A 20,036-nucleotide genomic window follows, 5' to 3' on the forward strand; every position below is an offset into this window, starting at 1 on the left:
AGGGCAAAAGTATTACCTCATGCCAGGCTGCTAAGCCTCCTACAGATTCCCAAGTCCATCCAGAGATATGGCTCTTCCCTGGGATGGAGGTCCTCAGGTTGGAAGGGGTGCGCATCCTCTCACCTGTGGACTTGATGAAACTCTTATGAAGGCTGCACTGAACAGAAGCAGGTGCCACTCAGGCATATGGTGCTGGGATTGGCAGCATCTGAGGGCTGTTCACTCCTGGCTCCCACATTTGCTTTACTTCCTCAATGTCCAGTGCAGGTCTCTCTGATTCAACAGGCTCATTAGGGTTGGCTTAAAATGAGGCATATCAAATTCTGCTCCCATTCATAGGTCTTTTTCTTGCTTCATAGGCTTCTTAACCTACTACTTCTGGACTTGTTTATGACACCTTTATAGCCTGTAATAGGAAAGATCCTTGGGTTTACTCTTAGCTTTCTTGGTATCCTTTTGTTCTCCTGAATTTGGAGAACTGATTCCTTGGGATCTTCTTTCTTTGCTTCAACAACAACTCCTATTTTTCAGCATCTCCTTTAAGCTGTACCTGCCAAACAAAAGATGAACTTTCTTTCTGCAAAACTTTGGAATGCCTATGATCCTAATACTATACTTACAACATGAAAATGTTGTTTTCTTCTTTAGAAATGATCACAGAAACAAGTCTTCTTCTGATTAATTAAGTGAACATTTATCGAAGATTTTCCAGGTGCCAGGTAGTATGCCAGGCATTAAGCAAAGGTGAACAAAAACCAACAAAACCTCTGTAATCAAATAATCATAAAAATAAATGTAATTGCAACTGTGCCATGTGCTATGAAAGAAAGGTAAACAGTATTAAGAGAACATGTATCAGGAAACTTGGTTTATGGCCTAAGAGAGGGAGGTAGATAAGAGCAGGAGTTTTTCTGAGAAAGTAACATTTGAATTGGGCTTTGAAGAACCAGAGAGAATAGATGTTCTAGGCAGTGAGATCAGCATCTGCAAAGGCCCTGTGATGAGAGAGGGTTGCCTTATTTAAAGGACAGAATGAAGGCTGGTGAAACTAAAGCTGAAAATGTGAAGGGGCATCAGGGACAGATATCATTAGAGAGATAAAAGGATATTAAAGCATGTGAGACCATCTAGAATCTAGACCACCATAACACTTTACTTTTTCTCAGAGTAATTGAAAATAATTTGAGTGGTGAGTGAGTAGTGACATTATCAAACTTGGATTTTGAAGAGATCAGCAGGTTGGAGAAAGGCAAAATTGATGTGAGGAGATCAAAGGTGAGTCTATCAATATGTCCAGAGGTGAGAGACTAAGATTGTTTAGAAGAGCTCAGTTTACCTGGGATGAATTTGCTGATGTCTAAATATTGGCACCAACCTACTAGGCTGAGCTTGGTAAATTCAGCTGAAAGGCTGAGTTGTTGAGTTAGATTAGAACCTTACAACCTATTAAATTATATTCTGTAACATAACAAGCAACCCCAAGTTATGAGTCTAATACTTCAGCTGTGACAAGTAGATTACCTAAGATTACAAACTTTTGAAATCAGTAAAAACTCTGATATTTCATCATCATATATCACTTATGGATATTATTTGCTTATATATTGTACTTGAAATTATTTGCATTTGATAATCTTAAATATTTGAAATAAAATGTATGCTGTTCATACTGGATTTTAAAACTTCTGAATTTAAGTTTTTTCTAAGTCATTTCAATATTTCCTCTACATTTTGGGGGTATTTTTATTTCCTCAAAAACTCCTTGTTAAATACTAAGATAATATTTAAATACTAGGTAATACTAAAGTGTTCCCAGTGCAACCTGTGTCTAGACAACTACCGGATCACTTCTCATGTATGACTTGACATTTCACGACTTTAAAGAAATAGTGGACAGATTTATATAGAACAACAAAGCCCCATAATATAGTCCCTTTAATCTCCTCTTGTGAAATAAAAGATCGTTTTTCCTTTGTAGAAAGAAATCACATGTAGCATCTCATTTTATAGCACCGGGATTGTCTCATTTATAAGAGTTTTAGGCAATTAGACAGTAGGAAAAATTGAAGAGTTTTGTCAGATATTTTCTTGGTGTTTTGACTCATTTAATCCCAACATAAGATCATTATTTTCATGTTTCTGTCTTGAATGATTTACTCTATTTTACTGAAATGAGTAGTAGAGAGCAGAATGATAGAAAAGGGTGGTTTAGATGATAATTTGAAGGAGCTTCACTGCAGCCATGAAATTAAAAGACACTTACTCCTTGGAAGGAAAGTTATGACCAACCTAGACAGCATATTAAAAAGCAGAGACATTACTTTGCCAACAAAGGTCTGTCTGGTCAAGGCTATGGTTTTTCCAGTGGTCATGTATGGATGTGAGAGTTGGACGGTGAAGAAAGCTGAGTGCCAAAAAATTAATGCTTTTGAACTGTGGTGTTGGAGAAGACTCTTGAGAGTCCCTTGGACTGCAAGGAGACCCAACCAGTCCATCCTAAAGGAGATCAGTCCTGGGTGTTCATTGGAAGGACTGATGCTGAAGCTGAAACTCCAGTACTTTGGCCACCTCATGCAAAGAGTTGATTCGTTGGAAAAGACCCTGATGCTGGGAGGGATTGGGGGCAGGAGGAGAAGGGGACGACATAGGATGAGATGGTTGGGTGGCATCACCGACTCTATGTATGAGTTTGAGTATACTCCAGGAGTTGGTGACGGACAGGGAGGCCTGGCGTGCTGCGATTCATGGGGTCACAAAGAGTCGGACATGACTGAGCGACTGAACTGAACTTAACTGAACTGAACTGAGGATTACTAATGACTACCAGAAACAATTTCTCTGTTCATTTAACCATTCCACAAAGATGAGTGTGGGATGCTAGAAATACAAAGATGATATATACTCCCTGTCTATAGGGACGTTATGGTCTATTTGGACATGCAAACAAATGAATGCCATACAAGGTGACAATCTCAGCTCACAGATGTGTGTCCCGGGCACATGGAGGCATAATGAAGGAGGATTCAGGGTTGGAGTTTACTGGGATTCAGTTTACTGGCTTTCTTAGAGGATCCAGTAAACAGTAACCCTGTTTCTCATCTGAATTCTAAATTTGAAAGGCGAGCCAAGTTAATTCATTGACCTATCAGAGATGTCACTATATCTTCCTTGGGGTGGAGTGAGTAAAAAGCTAGAGGAGGGATGGGGTGAAGTTCATCTAGTGGCACTTTGTGCAAATGAAAGAAATGATCGTTCATTTCCTCATACACCTGGCTGTGGTCTAGAGGTCAGTAAAGCCTTTACAAAGGTATTTTCACCTATTTTAAAGAAACAGAAGGAATAACCTGGGCTCTGAAATGGGGAGAATAACAGGGAATAATATTCTTAGCAGAGGGATCAATATGTACAAAGGTATGGAGGCAATAAACAGTGCTGTGCACTCAATATCTGTGAGTGATTCAGCCAAGCTGGTATGTAAGGAGAGAGAAGAGTGGTGGAAGATGAGCGTGCCATATGAAAAACAAGGGTATAATCAGGCAGGACAGTCTCATTCATTATGCTGAAGACTCAGACTTTATTCACTAGGCAGTGGAGAACATGACAGTTTTGAATTAGGATAGAAACATGGTCAGAGTTACCCTTTAAAAGACTCTCCGTGAATATGGTATGGGTTTGTTTTCATAAGTTGAAGGCAGGGAGTCCTGTGAATGGTGGTGGTATACAGAGAAGGGATGAGTATCAGATAAGGCAATGAGGCAGAAACTAAGGGCTTAGTGAGTGGCTGCATGCATCTTACGGGTACAAACATGGGAAGATGTGGAAATGTCCAAGTTTCTGGCCGAGGTAATCGTGGGTTGGTGGCTCATTTCCTGAGGTAGGAGGGAAAAGCTTTTAAAATGCGGGAGAACTTTTAAAATGTACTACAGTCAAGATTCCTGTGGAATATTCAAATGGAGTGAGATGTATAATAGGTGTTGGGCATATGATCTAGAAGTTCCACCATTTTTGTCAGTTGTGGATCATGACACAAAAGGGAAATGGAATTTTTCTTTACAGAAGCCAGTATGGTTTAAAAGGGATTTGCATGTAGAACTTTTCTTAAGGGTCTCTGTAATCCAGTCTCCCATTCCATCTATGTATAACATTTAGGAAATATGTTCTCATTAAAAATTAGTTAGATAAATAAGTACATGATTACCTGTGACCAAAACATCAAAACATTCTCGTAGATGTGTGTCGGTGACTATGCTCTAGACCACCAGCAGCATAGCATTCAGACCGAAATTAGAGACTTAGTAGATGATGTGCAAGCATGGAACCCAGAATTGGACAGGAATTTTCTGTGCTCATTTGAAACTTGGCTCTGACTGTGGTTTCTCTGTCACAGATTTGGGGATGGAAGAGTGTTCCCACAGGAAAAGCCATGTGCGCTGACATGGAAACCAAATGGAACCTTGGCTAGGCTAGGAGTCATTGCTATTTTAGTCACTTCCAGATGTCTGCTGTTGGAGCTTTAAGGGAAAGGGAAAGATGTATGGCTTGTGGTGGGCCCATAGGGTGGAAGGGAAGGGGGAATCTTCTTTTAAGCCTTTCAGCATGTTTAAAACCACCCCTCAATATGCCACTGAGAGGGACTGGATAAAGCTTTTAAAAATTGTGCTCTTCAATAGTACCTCCTCTTTCATTTACATGCTTCACTGCATAGGTAGAAATAGGCCAACTGAAGAAACCTTTGTGAAATAATCAGGATTCAAAAAAAAGGGGCCTTACCCACTTTGGTTGTGATCTAATATTTATGTAGTGCCACCATTGAACATATGCTGAGTAATACATATGCCAGATGAGTTAGCTGCCCTGGTAGCTATTGTGCTAACCTAACAAGCTCACCAGATGTTTGCTACATATCTCCTTTCTCCTTTTATGTTGTTTTGGAGGTGGCTTTTAATCTCAGTACTGTTCTTATGAATTAGAAAAAGAAGTCAGCTTGTAATGTTTATACATGTGAGAATGAGGCCCTTCAAGGATGGGGATGAGGCCCTTTGAAATTTTTTCAAAAGGAGTGTCCGGGGGTCCTGGAACCACTCTGAACCAATCCAGGGGTCCTGGGGCTTCAGTTTCATTGTTTTCCTGGATAGATAAGACATTAGTATGATGCAAGACCTGGTAGGCAAAGAGAACATAGGAGAAGCAGTATAGCACAGTGGTTAAGTATACAGATTTAAAATTAGACCCAGGTCAGGTTCAGACTGTTGCTTACTAGCTGCGTGAATGTGGACAAGTAACTTAACTTCTCTAAAACTCAGTTTCTTCATCTGCAAAGTAGATATAAAAACTATAGTGTCTTTCTGCAGGGGGAGAGTCATGGTAAATAATACCACATGCGTTGTCAACTCGGGTTGTAAACTAACCAGAAATAAGACAAACAGACAGATGGAGGTCAACATGTCACCTTTATCATTGTTAAAGCTGGGATATTGAAGAATGTGCATCTTTTCATGGGCAAGTGAGCTGCAGAATAGTGTCCTACCCAGCTGTCCTAGACCAGATGAGGTTCTCCTCCCTGGAGCTGGTATGAGGCAGTGGAGAGGGGCTGGGAGTGTTGCACTTAATTGTTTTCTCTATGTGGAAAGTAACAAAACTAGAGGAAAATGATTGCCGCTAACAGGAGCCACTTCAAGAGGGTGCTTGTGAGGATTCTGTAAGGTGAATTATTCAGCCAACTCTAACTGCTCAATAAAGTTTATTTGTATTTATTTAAAAAAATGATTTATTTATTATTTTTGGCTGTACTTTGTCTTTGTGGTGGTGTGCGGGCTTCTCACTGTGGTGGCCTCTCCTGCTGGGGAGCTCTAGGCTCAGTAGTTTTGGCCCATAGTCTTAGTTGCTCCCTGGCATGTGTAATTTTCCCAGAGCAGGGATCAAATCCATGTCCCCTGAACTGGCAGGCAATTCTTACCCACTGTGCCACCAGGGAAGTTCCTGCTCAGTCAAATTTATTGGTTGATATTATTACTGCAATTATCCTCTCACTTCACAAAGCATAGTAGTTTTAAATTATTGCCAGAGAGAAGAGGGGGAAGTGGATGGATAGTAATACAGAAACAAAGCCTCCAAATGAAGAGTGAAGAACACAGTGAATGAGAGGACAGAAAGATGAAGAATATTATACGGGAAACAGCATCAAAATATGCAATGTTCTATGTATAGAGAGCAGTTACTTAGTTGGCTTTGGAAGACAGTGATGCCAACCCTGGCAGATAATTTTTGGGAAAGAGCATGTAGTTGTATGAATAAACATGCTCATTCGGGGATAATAGTCTTGATGAATAGAAGGTTGTATGTATTGGTTCCAGTGTCGTCTCATCTACTCCTTGTTTTTGCTAAGTGTGAGCTGAGACATGGCCTCTGTAGCTTTTGAAGAACAAATCTAACTGTGGCTTAGGTGACTGAAAATGGAAACCTGCCATGAAACTTTGAGGAAGCACATTTCAGATTCCCCCCCAATATTAAGCAAGCTCTTAAAATTGTAAATCTAATGACACCATGAAGTGTGTTTTGATGTTTCAATCAATGGGCATTTCATGGTAATGGCTCCACAGCTGAGCAAGCCTATATTTGGTTAAAAATTTGATCTATTTAAAAGTCCCTGAATTTCAAGTAAACCAAGAAGCTGTCAGTCAGCCTGGCAGCTGAAACAGTCACTCCATGAAACAAAACAATAGGACTCATGTCAGAGCCATCTCCCAAGTTTGAGAATTAATGTCATTTTGTTATTCTTCTTAGAAGTCGATCTTTTTTCTTTGAGTTGCTCTTCACAGCATCTGTTAAGCGGCTTTGTTGTTGGATTTTAGGGCTTGGCTCAATATTCCGTCCTCTTTTATGGCTATTACGACAACAAACGAACAATTGGATGGATGAATTTCAGACTGCCACTCTCCTATTTTCTGGTGGGGATCATGTGCATTGGATACAGTTTTCTGGTTGTCCTTAAAGCGTAAGTTTCATTGGTCTCCTGGGAAGCAAGCAATGATTGCTGGAATCAAATGGGAAAGTTAATTTGGGAATTGGATTTTTTTTTTTTGTTTCATGTCTACAGAATGCAGAGTATATAAGAGATAAAATGTGGTTTTAATACCTGTACTAATGTTAGACTATTACATCTCCCAAACAAAAGGATTGAAAACAAGGGCAAGCCTTTGATCATATCACTGGGTCACAGTGATGATTGTGTGCCTATCCTGTGGTTAAGCATATTTTAAAATTGTGCTCTTTTGTATAATTTTAAGGTGTAAGTCAATGTTGCAAACAAGACAGGAAAACAGCTGCTGACCCCTCTTTAGCATGCAGAGAGGTCTGTGACTTGCAGGATCAGCTCAACAGGCAGAATCTGTTGTTCTCTGTTCATTAAAAAAACAACAGCAAAACACCCACAAGAAACAGAATAATCACTCATCCAAAAAATTTCAGCTGTGTAAGACAGCAGAAACAAATGGCCCTCAATGAGATCGTCATGATCAACTGTGTAATCATATTTTATCTTGGAGGAGGATTTATTAGAGCATGGGAAAGAATTTCATTGGGGGAACTGATGAAACTGCAGCTTATTTTTTCCCCCTGTTTGAAATATATTGTTAAAACCTCACTTGAAGACACTGCAGAAAGCTCGCACAGTCATTTAGGGCTATGAATAACCTAACTTTTAGCTAATTTTCTGAACCAGTTTAGTAGAAGTGTTGAAACATCTCAATGAAGTCTCCCTTTTATTTAACTATGCACAAGGTAAACTGGGCTTTTGCTTCATTGCAGGGAAGGACCTTTACTTGAGGGTCCAAGTCCTCTTGAGCTCTCTGGCACAGTCTGAAACATGCTTTGCATCCTGTCCCTGCCCAGCTTATTGGTTTCTCCAGAGAAAACTATCACGTTTAGATTTTTAAGCCCTTTCAGAACTTGAAAAAGGCCTTAATGGAGACCCTATATCCAAAATCTTTATCTACTTGTCCAAGTGTAATCAGAGACCCTAAGTATGTAAACTATCTGTCTACCTGCTAAAATAGTACCTCATTCCAAAAAGTCTAACATATTTCTGGTCTTTTAGACATTTAGATTTGGCAGGATTAAAGTCAAGGGTACCAATCATATCACACAGGCCTTGTGAGTATCATTTCAAATCGGTCCTTTAGTCTCCATTTTCCCCGAGGAAGCGTATCTATGGATGTCCAATTCCTCAGCTTCTTTTAGTGACTCTTCAGAGGCTATATACTCTAATGGTCTCTTGAGCCATTCTGGTGGTGGTTTAGTTGCTAAGTTGTGTCTGACTCTTGTCCCATGGACAGTAGCCTGCCATGCTCCTCTGTCCATGGGATTCTCCAGGCAAGAATACTGGAGTGGGTTGCCATGAGCCATTCTTCATGAATTCAAATACCTGCTCTAGCCCATTATAAAAGAACTTTGACCAATTGTTCAACTGCTCTGTTTTCCTGCTTCTGTGATGTGCTTAGTCGCTTAGTCGTTCAGTTGTGTCTGACCCTCTGTAACTCCATGGACTGTAGCCTGCCAGGCTTCTCTGTCCATGGAGAGATGAATTCTTGTCCAGGCAAGAATACTGGAGTGGGTTGCCATCCCTCCTCCAGGGTATCTTTCCAACCCAGGTATCAAACCCAGGTCTCCCACCTTGTAGGCAGATTCTTTACTGTCTGAGCTACCAGGGAAGCCATGAATACTGGAGTGGGTAGCCTATCCCTTCTCTAGGGGGTATTCCCAACCCAGGAATCAAACCAAGGTTTCTTGCATTGCAGGCAGATTCTTTCGCAGCTGAGCTACCATGGAAACCCTTTCCTATTTCTGAGAGAGGTGTAATAACACCTTGATGTTAGGATGGCCATGAGGACAAAATGACAAAATGCTTTAATACATTCAAAGCACTTAGAACATGGCTGGCATGTGCTAATGTAACTGTTTTATTAGGATTATAATTCATAGGCTTACTGAAAAACCAAACAAAGCCATCATGATAGGAAGTAAGGTCATATGATAGCCCTCACAGTAAGGTAGTTATGCATGGTTATGTAGTTGTACATTAATAAATTTGTGCATTTATTATAATTTCTGGCAGATGAGTATGAAGCATCTAGAACAGCATTATGTAAAGAAATATAAGACAAGGGACATGCAATTCAAATATTCCAGCAGCTATCCTAAACAAATACATAGGTAGAATATATTTTAATAATATATTTTATTTAACTCTATATATCAAAACTGTTCCTTCAACATATAATCAATCTAAAATTATTATTGAGATATTTTCTGTCTTTTTTTGGTACTAAGTCTTTGAAACACCAGTTACATTTTAAGTGCTCAGTAACCACATATTGCTGATGGCAAACTTACTGGCTAGTGCAGCTCTCCAGGAAATGGAAGCTATTTCGAATTAACTCAAAGATGCCATTTAGGATACCTGCAGGGCACCAGTTTCACATTTCACCCTCAAAGTCATCCATGTTATGCCATCTAAACCAGCCTGATTTTGGTTCCTCCCTCTGGCAGGGGAGCTTTGGTTGTTCACTACATGATTGACAAGTGGTTTAAGTTCACTGGCCTTTATGGCAAGACAATTCCAAAGCCGTTTATGACTCCTAGCTGCTCCTAATCCTGGGGGGCAGAACTTGGTAGAAAAACAATTGGTAGGATAGAAGTGATTGTACAGAATCCTTTGTCATCTCTCCCCCCGCCTCCCACCAGTGCCAAACAAATACATTCTTGGAATAAACATGAGTGGCTTTATGGGATACATGCCTCAAATGAAGTGAAACTAAAACTGAGTACTTAAAATCAACCAGGCAACTGCGGGATTTTGTCCTCTTGCTCATACTGTTTGTTGCAGATTCCTCATCCATAAAAGGGAAGCAGATAGCTGTTTTGATTAATTAATGGGGAAATTGGCTTGCCTGGTAGCTAAGTCAGTAAAGAATCTGCCTGCAGTGCAGGAGACCTGGGTTTGACCCCTGGGTTGGGAAGATCACCTGGAGAAGGAAATGCAACCCACTCCAGTATTCTTGCCTGGAGAATCCCTTGGACAGAGGACCCTGGTGGGCTACAGTCCATGGGATCACAAGAGTTGGACATGACTTAGCAGCTAAACCAACACCAATGGGGAAATTGGAAGGAAAATTAGATAGATATACAAGTACTTTGAGATTTTAAGATAGGATGGCTAACTGTTGACCCAGGACTCTATTGGCTTTAGCACTGAAAGTCTTTTGTCCTGGGTAACCACTCAGTCCCTGACAAAGCAAGAAGGTTGATCATTCGTCGTCCTTCCTCCACTTCTTTCTTCCTTGCAAATTATATGTTGAGATAGCTTGAGATACAGTTGTTCAAAACTATAGCCCCCTTGAAAAAGGAAGAATTTTTGTTTAAGTATGTACACTTTTTTTCTCTGCAGCCAAGGGATGAAGATGTACATGGAACATTTTATAGCTATCAGGGCCATCTCAGTAAAAATGTGTTGTTCGTGGAGTTTGTCTTCAGTATCCTTCCTTATGCATTTAGTATTCCACTCCCTTTCTTGACAATTCCCATGTGCTTGATGTCCCCAGTTTGCTTGTCAAGCTTGAGCTCCCTTCTCTGGGAGGCTGACTTCAGGTATAGAATCTTGCCAGTGATAAAGGTCCATGCAAAATCATCTGTCAAGTGATCAGTTTTACCTGAGACCCTGCCCTTTGCTCAATGACTATGCACAAAAGGAATGATGGCATCTTAATCAAAAAAATAATTTTCTCCCTAGGTTAAATCATTAGGAATGTTTGATTTCAACACTTTTCAACCTACAAAAAGGCATCATGTATGGTTCAACATATCTCATGTTGTCCTAGCTTGGGTATAAGAGTGAAGTCAGAAACACTGAGCTCTTGACCAACCTCTGTGATTTACTTCTGAATTATGTCCAGGAAATCACTTCATAATTTTACCCTTCAGCTTCCTCATCTGTAACAGAGAATAATATCAACTACCTTGACCTCTCACTAAGTTTTTAAGAAGGACAAATATGATAATACACTTAAATAACATTTGCAGAGGGTAAAGTGGTAGAATAAGTAATAATTTGGTAAGTAATAATTATTACTTACCAGGTAATAATAGCTTGGTAAGTAATAATTATTTTTAGTTATTTTTCAAACACATGAGCCCATTTGAAACATATAAACCTCTGTAAGAGATAGGACTAACAGTGGTAGAATTTAGATGACCTGAGAGATGTCTGCCAAACTATAATGTCATCTTTATGTCCTCATTCTCCTTTCCTTTTTTAATTCCACAGCACTGTAAAAAGCCAAAACCTTATAGGACCATTCTGTAATATGTATCATATAAAGTTTTAATTTTGCTATCTATGGTGGTAGGGGAAACAAGGAAGTGAAGTAAGTTGGATATAGATTTTTAACCACTGAAATAAACCCTTAAGTAAATGTATTTTAAATGGTCCAAGCAAAAAACAATTTTTAAACATAAGTTATTAGAATATATGTAACCACTTGGCATTAAAGTTGTATAAAAATCTTGATTTTTGGTCAAGAGTTGTAGAGTATGGAAAACTTTCATGCATTCAGTGTAATCACTCTTTGGGAGGAGATTCTTAGAGGATTTGAAACCTATAAAGAAGTTTCCTGATCTGACCTGGATTAATCTATCCCTATGCTTTCAACTGTAAACCAACTAAAATTGTGTACAACCATTTTAGAGCCTATACATATTTTTTCCCTGGGTAGGGGCCCAGTGGTTCTCATCAGGTTTCTAAAGAGATCCTTGTCCCATAAAAGGTTCAGAGTCCAGTATATGACCCTCAGAAAACAGTTTAGGAAAACAAATAAAAACATATTTTTATATAACCTGTTTAATTGTTAAAACCATCAATGTTTAGTAGTTTTCTAATCCTGAAAGCCTAGAAAATGAAGTTTAAAAAGTTAAAACAAACCAAATTTTGTTAAAAATAAACTTTTCTGGTTATTAGAACAAACAATTGAAAGTATATGTCTTTTTGATATTGCTTCTCCAATATCCCTAAAATTATGATGTCTTGCTATTCCCTAATCTCTCCCTTTCTGTTTGTATTCTGGCTGCTGGATTAAACCTCCTGTTTGCATAGGATGACCAAAAATATTGGTGATGACGGAGGTGGTGATGATAACACTTTCAACTTTAGCTGGAAGGTGTTCACTAGCTGGGACTACCTTATTGGCAACCCTGAAACAGCAGACAACAAATTCAATTCTATTACAATGAACTTTAAGGTAAAGATACCAACTTCAAGAGCCTTTTCTTGGAATTTATAAGAGTAAAATTAGAATCATTCCAAATGGTATGTATAGCAAAGTATCTTGACAATTAAAAGAAAGATTAACTCATCATTTCTTCCTACCAGGATCTGGGCAGGGTTCTGAGTATGACTGGAAAATGATTAATGACTTGTGATAGCACTATTTCTCTCTAAATTTGGTAATAAAACACCATTGGCTTGGAATAGCTAACCATTAGTAATCAGAATCAAATATTTTAAATAATAGAACAATGCTCACTTATTATTTACAGGAATACATTAGCTCAATATTTAAAATAACTCTAAAGTATTATTTTGTAATTGTTTTAAAAAGCCATACTAGAAGAGACTCTAGAATGAAGACTGTCTTAATATTAGATCACCCAGAGTTTGTAAGAATTCTTCCTTTTTCTCTTACATTTTCTCACTTGCTGGCAATATTCACCTGGTTTGTGGAATCCCAGATTTAGTTTACATTTTCATTCCTCACATTCTAATGTTTGTGAAAATAATTCCTAAGTTCATGATATTTTTTGTAGATCAGATAATTCTTTTTTTTTTTTTCCTGTTTTCCTCGGGTACAGGAAGCTATAATAGAAGAAAGAGCAGCCCAAGTAGAAGAAAACATTCACTTGATCAGATTCCTGAGGTTTCTTGCTAACTTCTTCGTGTTTCTAACACTTGGCGGGAGTGGATACCTCATCTTTTGGGCTGTGAAGCGATCCCAGGAATTTGCGCAGCAAGATCCTGACACCCTTGGGTGGTGGGAAAAAAATGAAGTTCGTCTCTGCATGCTTTTTATGTGCTGCTTAGAATCTGACATTTAAGGTTTTGTGAGTTGTGCTTCAATGCTGGAACATGAAATACAGCCACTCTTTACCTACCTCTGTCATCTTGCCCTGAGAGTGAATGAACCTTGGCACACAGTTCTTTATTCCAGCCTTATTTCCAAATCTGTCTACTGTGTGTCTCTTTCTCACTTTGCTATATTAGGTAGAGTTGGAAGAGAGATTAGAACACGTATATTCCAAACAGTATGTTTTATAGACCGAGATAATGAATCTCAGATTAGGTGATGTGTTCATGGTCACAGAACCATGGAGAACAGTGAGAGTTAAAATTTAAGAATTTTGATTTCAAGCCCAACAGTCTCTCCATGAACCTATTTTGTGCTCTCTGTAGATCCTGCTTCTGTCTTTGAAAGATCCAGTTGTTGCCTGAATTCTTTGATGTGGGGATGATAAAGCCCTGGATTCTTACGTTAATCTCCATTGGAAACATTCAGATTGCCTCCCGTACTTTGGGCAAGGCTGGGCTCTCTCTGTTTCTGACAGCAGCCTAACTGTTCCACCTCCTTGTCCCCCTACCCTGTTACCTCCCCCTCCAAGTGCTATTCAAATGAGGAAGGCCAGCTCTTTGCCAGGAATTAAATATTATCATTGTGATTTGTCTTCAGGGTATCTGCCCATTTAGCAGGTCCAAGAAAAGAGGTCAGAAGTAGACATTTAGAATCAGGAGATCATTGGTCATGTGTTGTTTCTTGGGCCTGTTCCCTTTCATAAAATCTTCCAGAATACAATCTGACATCATTTTGAACTGGGGCATTCTCAAAGAGTATGAAGATTTAAGCAGTGGGAAGTGTAGATTTACAGCACTGAAACTTCTGCAAAGCCTTATAGACCAAACAGATTAAGAAAGTATTCATAAGCATAGAATTTCTTAGAAAAATCTTGGACAGAAGATGGTATAGCACACTTAAAACAGAAGGCTCCAAACAAAAACATTCTAGGTATTTCAGAAGCAATAATGCTGAAGATGGAAGACCATTCATTTAAGAGACTATGAAGACATAGATATTTCGTGGAATCCTGTAAAACAGAGTCATTAGGTAGGGTCTTACTTACTTAAAACTAAGGGGGAATCTCACAGTATTTACTAACTTTGCTTTTAAGATTATCTTTTGCAGTTATGATACCACTTGTAGGCAAAATTATCATAGCACTTTGGTTTGTGGTTCATATTGATTATATTTTTGTATCAGTGAACCACAAAACAATGGGTAATTGATTATCATTAAATCGGTCACTCTTTATAAGAACTTGGTTAATATCCATCTTCAGTTCAGTTCAGTTTAGTCACTCAGTCACATCTGACCCTTCACGACCCCATGGACTGCAGCACGCCAGGTTTCCCAGTCCATCACCAACTCCCGAAGCTTGCTCAAACTCATGTCCATAGAGTCGGAGATGTCATCCAACCATCTCATCCTCTGTCATCCCCTTCTCCTCCTGCCTTCAATCTTTCCCAACATCAGGGTCTTTTCTAATGAGTTAGCTCTTTGCATCAGGTGGCCAAAATATTGGAGTTTCAGTTTCAACATCAGTCCTTCCAATGAACACCCAGAACTGATTTCCTTTAGGATGGACTGGTTGGATCTTCTTGCAGTCCAAGGGACTCTCAAGAGTCTTCTCCAACACCACAGTTCAAAAGCATCAATTCTTCGGTGCTCGGTGAGAGTCCAACTCTCACATCCATACATGACTAATGGAAAAACTATAGCCTTGACTAGACGGACCTTTGTTGACAAAGTAATGTCTCTGCTTTTTAATATGTTGTCTAGGTTGGTCATATCTTTCCTTCCAAGGAGTAAGCATCTTTTAATTTCATGGCTGCAATCACCATCTGCAGTGATTTTGGAGACCCCCAAAATAAAGTCAGCCACTGTTTCCACTGTTTCCCCATCTATTTGCCATGAAGTGATGGGACCAGATGCCATGATCTTAGTTTTCTGAATGTTGAGCTTTAAGCCAACTTTTTCACTCTCCTCTTTCACTTTCATCAAAAGGCTCTTTAGTTCTTCACTTTCTGCCATAAAGATGGTGTCATCTGCATATCTGAGGTTATTGATATTTCTCCTGGCAATCTTGATTCCAGCTTGTGCTTCATCCAGCCCAGATGGGTTAAAAAACATCCATCTTAGGGAACTCCTGATTCTAGGGACCAACAAAGGTAATAATGCAGATTCATGAAAAACTTTACAAATTTGATGAAACAATTCAAACTTACCTTAGACTGCATAGGCTCTGCCAAGTTTTTACTTTAGGCTGAAATTATATTATGCTGATTTTATATACATCATGCTGACTGTTAGCTCCCACTAGTCATACTTACATAATGTTCTTAGTCAAAAGCAAAAAAATATATTGATAATTATTTTCTAAATATAGCCTGGTAGTTCTAATCATTCAAAACATGGAGTCCACCGGGGGAAATGGGAACTCACAGTAGTGACAATTTGAGCCAGCTATTCAGGCAAAAAAATTGCCAGTGTCAACTGGAACTTTTTTTTTTAATAAATTTATTCATTTTAATTGGAGGCTAATTACTTTACAATATTGTAGTGGTTTGCCATACATTGCCATTAATCAGCCACGGGTATGCATGTGGAACCTTTTTAAAAATTTTATTTAAAGGTTTTTCTCCCCCATTATAAATGTGGCACATGCTTAATTTACCCTAATAATATATTCATAAGTGTGTCAATCAATATGGAGATATGGACCACAGATTTCCAGCTTGCCATATTTTCATTTTCTCTCTCTTTCATACTTTTCTTACTTTTGGCATTATAAGCCAGTCCTTTATTTCTGAAACTTTTCTGTCTTGGCTTTGATGACATTATGCTATGTATTCTCCTTTTGTATTTTCTGAACATCCTCTCTGTTTTATTTGATAAAATCTATTCCATTTTCTTTCTTTTTGCCCCCAGCAGTTTGCATTTCCCCTAACTCAGTATTCCTGAGCCCATCTCAAGGAATTCATTCATTCTAGTTGATTAAACTAGCCTATGTGTTGATGGTTGTCAAATTAGTATTTCCTATTTGAACCCATTCCTCAAGCAGATAATTTTTCATTTTCTTTGGAAATCTTGTTGTGAAGTGCAGAATTGTTACCATGTAGACCAATGTATTATCTGCATAAAAGTAATGTAAATCATATCCCTTGTATACTAGGAAATAGACTATTATTACTGGCATGTCCACAAACTTGTGCACATGTACATCTTAAAAGTATGAGTTGAATATTGTCCTTATTTTATTAAGATCATATTTTAAAAATGCATGAAATAATTTTTAGTCTTATAGAATATCAAAGGAATCTAGTTGGAATCTTGCAAATTTGGAAGAAAACAACAATAATTTTTAAACACCATCAACTTGGTTCACCCCTTGTGTCTTCTTGTAGATGAACATGGTCATGTCCCTCCTGGGGATGTTCTGTCCAACACTATTTGACTTATTTGCTGAATTGGAAGACTACCATCCCCTCATTGCTCTGAAATGGCTACTGGGACGCATTTTTGCTCTTCTTTTAGGCAACCTGTATGTATTTATTCTTGCCCTGATGGATGAGATTAACAACAAGGTAAATCTTGTGTCTGGATTGTCCTTGCCATCAGCTCATTATTACATTCCCAGTCTCAAGATTGCCAGAAATGCCTTCAAAATCTGTTTCAATTTGGTTTCCAATACTCTCCTTTCTAGATTGAGGAGGAGAAGCTAGTAAAGGCCAATATTACCCTATGGGAAGCCAACATGATCAAGGCCTACAATGCATCCCTTGCTGAAAATACCACCGGGCCACCCTTTTTTGTGCACCCTGCAGATGTACCTCGAGGACCCTGCTGGGAAACAATGGTGGGGCAGGTAATGTCACACCCAGGAGTGCATAACAATTATTGGATTAAAAAAGAGCAGAGTCGAAATTTCTTCTGTAAGTGTGACCTGGTTTATATTGCTTATAAATGAAAATTGCTAAGACTTACTGACTGCTCACTATATGCTGGCTATGAATTTCATATATATTAACTCTTGCAGTCCTCACAAGCATCCATTCAGGTAAGTAGTACATTTACACCCCTTTTACTACAGCATATAAAGGAAGGGTGTTTTAAAATGGCCTGAGGGGATATTTTCTGTATATATTATAATAAAGCACCCAGATTTAGCACCCAGGCCCAAGCAAATATTTAAATGGCACTCTAGTTAGTGTTACCTGTTTTCCCTAAGAAAAAGAGAAAAAGTTCATTTGGGAGCATACACTAAAATTTATTTCAATAATATTGAGTTTTGTCAAATAATTGCCCCTTAAGCATTAAAGGAAATGCTATTTTAGGTTTGTTGTTTTCAGATGACTGTGTAAATGACCCCAGTCCAAGACTAATGGTATTTTAGCAGATAAAAGAAATAGTGTTTCCTATGGCTTTCTGTTCAATAAAGGGAAACCAAACCAAACAAAAACAAAAACTTACTTCAGGTCTCTTCAGTCAGTTCAGTTCAGTCGCTCAGTCATGTCTGACTCTTTGCGACCCCGTGAATCACAGCACGCCAGGCCTCCCTGTCCATCACCAACTCCCAGAGTTTACTCAAACTCATGTCCATCGAGTCAGTGATGCCATCCAGCCATCTCATCCTCTGTTGTCCCCTTCTCCTCCTGCCCCTAATCCCTCCCAGCATCAGGGTCTTTTCCAGTGAGTCAACTCTTCGCATGAGGTGGCCAAAGTACTGGAGTTTCAGCTTCAGCATCAGTCCTTCCAATGAACACCCAGGACTGATCTCCTTTAGGATGGACTGGTTGATCTCCTTGCAGTCCAAGGGACTCTCAAGAGTCTTCTCCAACACCACAGTTCAAAAGCATCAATTCTTCAGCGCTCAGCTTTCTTCACAGTCCAACTCTTACATCCATACATGACCACTGGAAAAACCATAGCCTTGACTAGACAAGTCAACATTGTCTAGACAATGTTGTTGTCTAGACAACTAGACAACAACAACTAGACAAGTCAACTAGACTAACAACATTACTTTGTTGGCAAAGTAATGTCTCTGCTTTTTAATATGCTATCTAGGTTGGTCATAACTTTCCTTCCAAGGAATAAGCGTCATTTAATTTCATGGCTGCAATCACCATCTGCTGTGATTTTGGAGCCCCAAAAAATAAAATCTAACAATGTTTCCAGTGTTTCCCCATCTATGTCCCATCAGGTCTCTCATCTCTATACAAATCAAATTTATATTTTGAAATTCCTTTAATTTTATCTCATTAGAATTGATTCCTCATTGCATTTCATAAACTGATTTTGGACTATGGTGAACAGACATTTAAAGACATGTCATAGTGCTTCTGTCTGTCAGACAACAGCTCAGCTTCAGTAGTAGTGTGATCTTTGGGAAATTATTTGAATACGTTTTTTTTGGTTTTTAATTATTCATATTATTATTTCCATAAATTTTGTATGATAATGGAAAATTGAAAATTAACATTAGTCTTATACAACTAATTTAAACAAATACAGATATCATTAGATGTCTTTAGCTTCGGATACTCATCTTACTTAAGCGACTCATCTGTAATTTCAACTGTGGAAAAAAATACGGAAAATGTGTATAATGCTAGACAGACATCATTGAGAACTAAGTCCAAAGAGTATAAATAAGGACTCTATTTTTTAAGCTTTCAGGGACCAGATAGGCCTTCCTTTTCTGGTTGCATGTTATTGAATTCTCAGTTTTCAGACATCCATGTTTTATACATGTTTATAGGAACATACAATGTATGAAATAATAAATGAAAGGAAAACTGCCTGTACTTGCTAGAGAGATACTTGTGATACATGGTGTGGTAGACAGAATAAAAGCTACTCCAAAATGTCCATGTTCTAATTCCTGGAAATTGTGAATATGTTACCTTACATAGTAAAATAGAGTTTACCAATGTGAGTAGGTTAAATATTTGGGGATAGGAAAAGTATCCTGGATTATATGGGTAGTCTAACAAAATCATAACATGCTTATACATGGGAGGCAAGAGTGAGAGAAACTGGACGTGACAGTGAGACAGAGGTTGGAGTGATGTACTTTAAAGGTGGAGGAAGGAGGCCATGAGCCTGTTTTTATTGTCTTTTTTTATCACTTCTAGGCTGTTCCCTAAATCTTCAGCAAAAGTTGAGAGAAATGAAAAAAAAAAAAAATGCAGTTTTCACAAACTCAAAAAGTTTGAGACATTTTCTTAATGAACATCCCAGAATGTAGACTGGCATGAGGGCTAAGAAACTTATTCTTTACCAAGAAAACACCTGGATTAAACAGGATTAATAGAACTAACTGTAAAGAATAAGTGGAAGCCACTCACTTCTGAAGAGGAGGCAGCAATTAATTAGACATGAATGTCAATGCAATCTAAAAAACATGTTTCTGATTATGCAGAAGCTTCTGGGATAGTCTTCTGCATCCTGAATTAAAATAAAGAAAAAAGATTATTTAATTATTCTTCTCGGAGCCCCTAAACCATGCTGCTTGTCTTGTTCCTTTTCTTTTTTTAAAATCTTGTCCCTAGTGGTTTTCTTTGCTTCATCATCTTTTCTTACCACTGTTTGTAGTTGGGGTTCCCTTTTCTCTTTCACCTTCCTTTCTTTAAAGGAACAGGCAGCACTAGTGGGAAAGCTTGTGGGAGCTGGAGGCGGGAAGGGCTGTGATTCTGAGCAGAATGTTGATGAGAGAGCTGGGATCCATGGGGGCAAAGAGAACACAGGGGATGCAAAAACCCTGAGTGCGGGGAAGGTCTAGCCTTTAAGAGATCAATATGTATATCCATGCACCTGGAAACATGAATTTCCACCACTTTTAAAACAAAGTCATTCCAGAAGAAATCGTATCAGCAG

The 20,036-nt window shown here is 38.6% G+C and overlaps 1 protein-coding gene across 1 annotated transcript in view; it reads left to right on the forward strand.

The window, feature by feature from the left end:
- Positions 1–20,036, forward strand: part of TMC1 (transmembrane channel like 1) — a 364,253-nt gene that overhangs the window by 311,647 nt on the left and 32,570 nt on the right. Inside the window, exons 14-17 of the mRNA XM_061132306.1 lie at positions 6,852–6,994; positions 12,146–12,290; positions 16,562–16,741; positions 16,861–17,022. Of these exons, the coding sequence (XP_060988289.1) occupies positions 6,852–6,994; positions 12,146–12,290; positions 16,562–16,741; positions 16,861–17,022 (630 nt within the window). The remainder of the gene's footprint in view (positions 1–6,851; positions 6,995–12,145; positions 12,291–16,561; positions 16,742–16,860; positions 17,023–20,036) is intronic.

This window comes from Dama dama, chromosome 29 (genome assembly GCF_033118175.1).
Source record: "Dama dama isolate Ldn47 chromosome 29, ASM3311817v1, whole genome shotgun sequence".
NCBI lineage: Eukaryota > Metazoa > Chordata > Mammalia > Artiodactyla > Cervidae > Dama > Dama dama.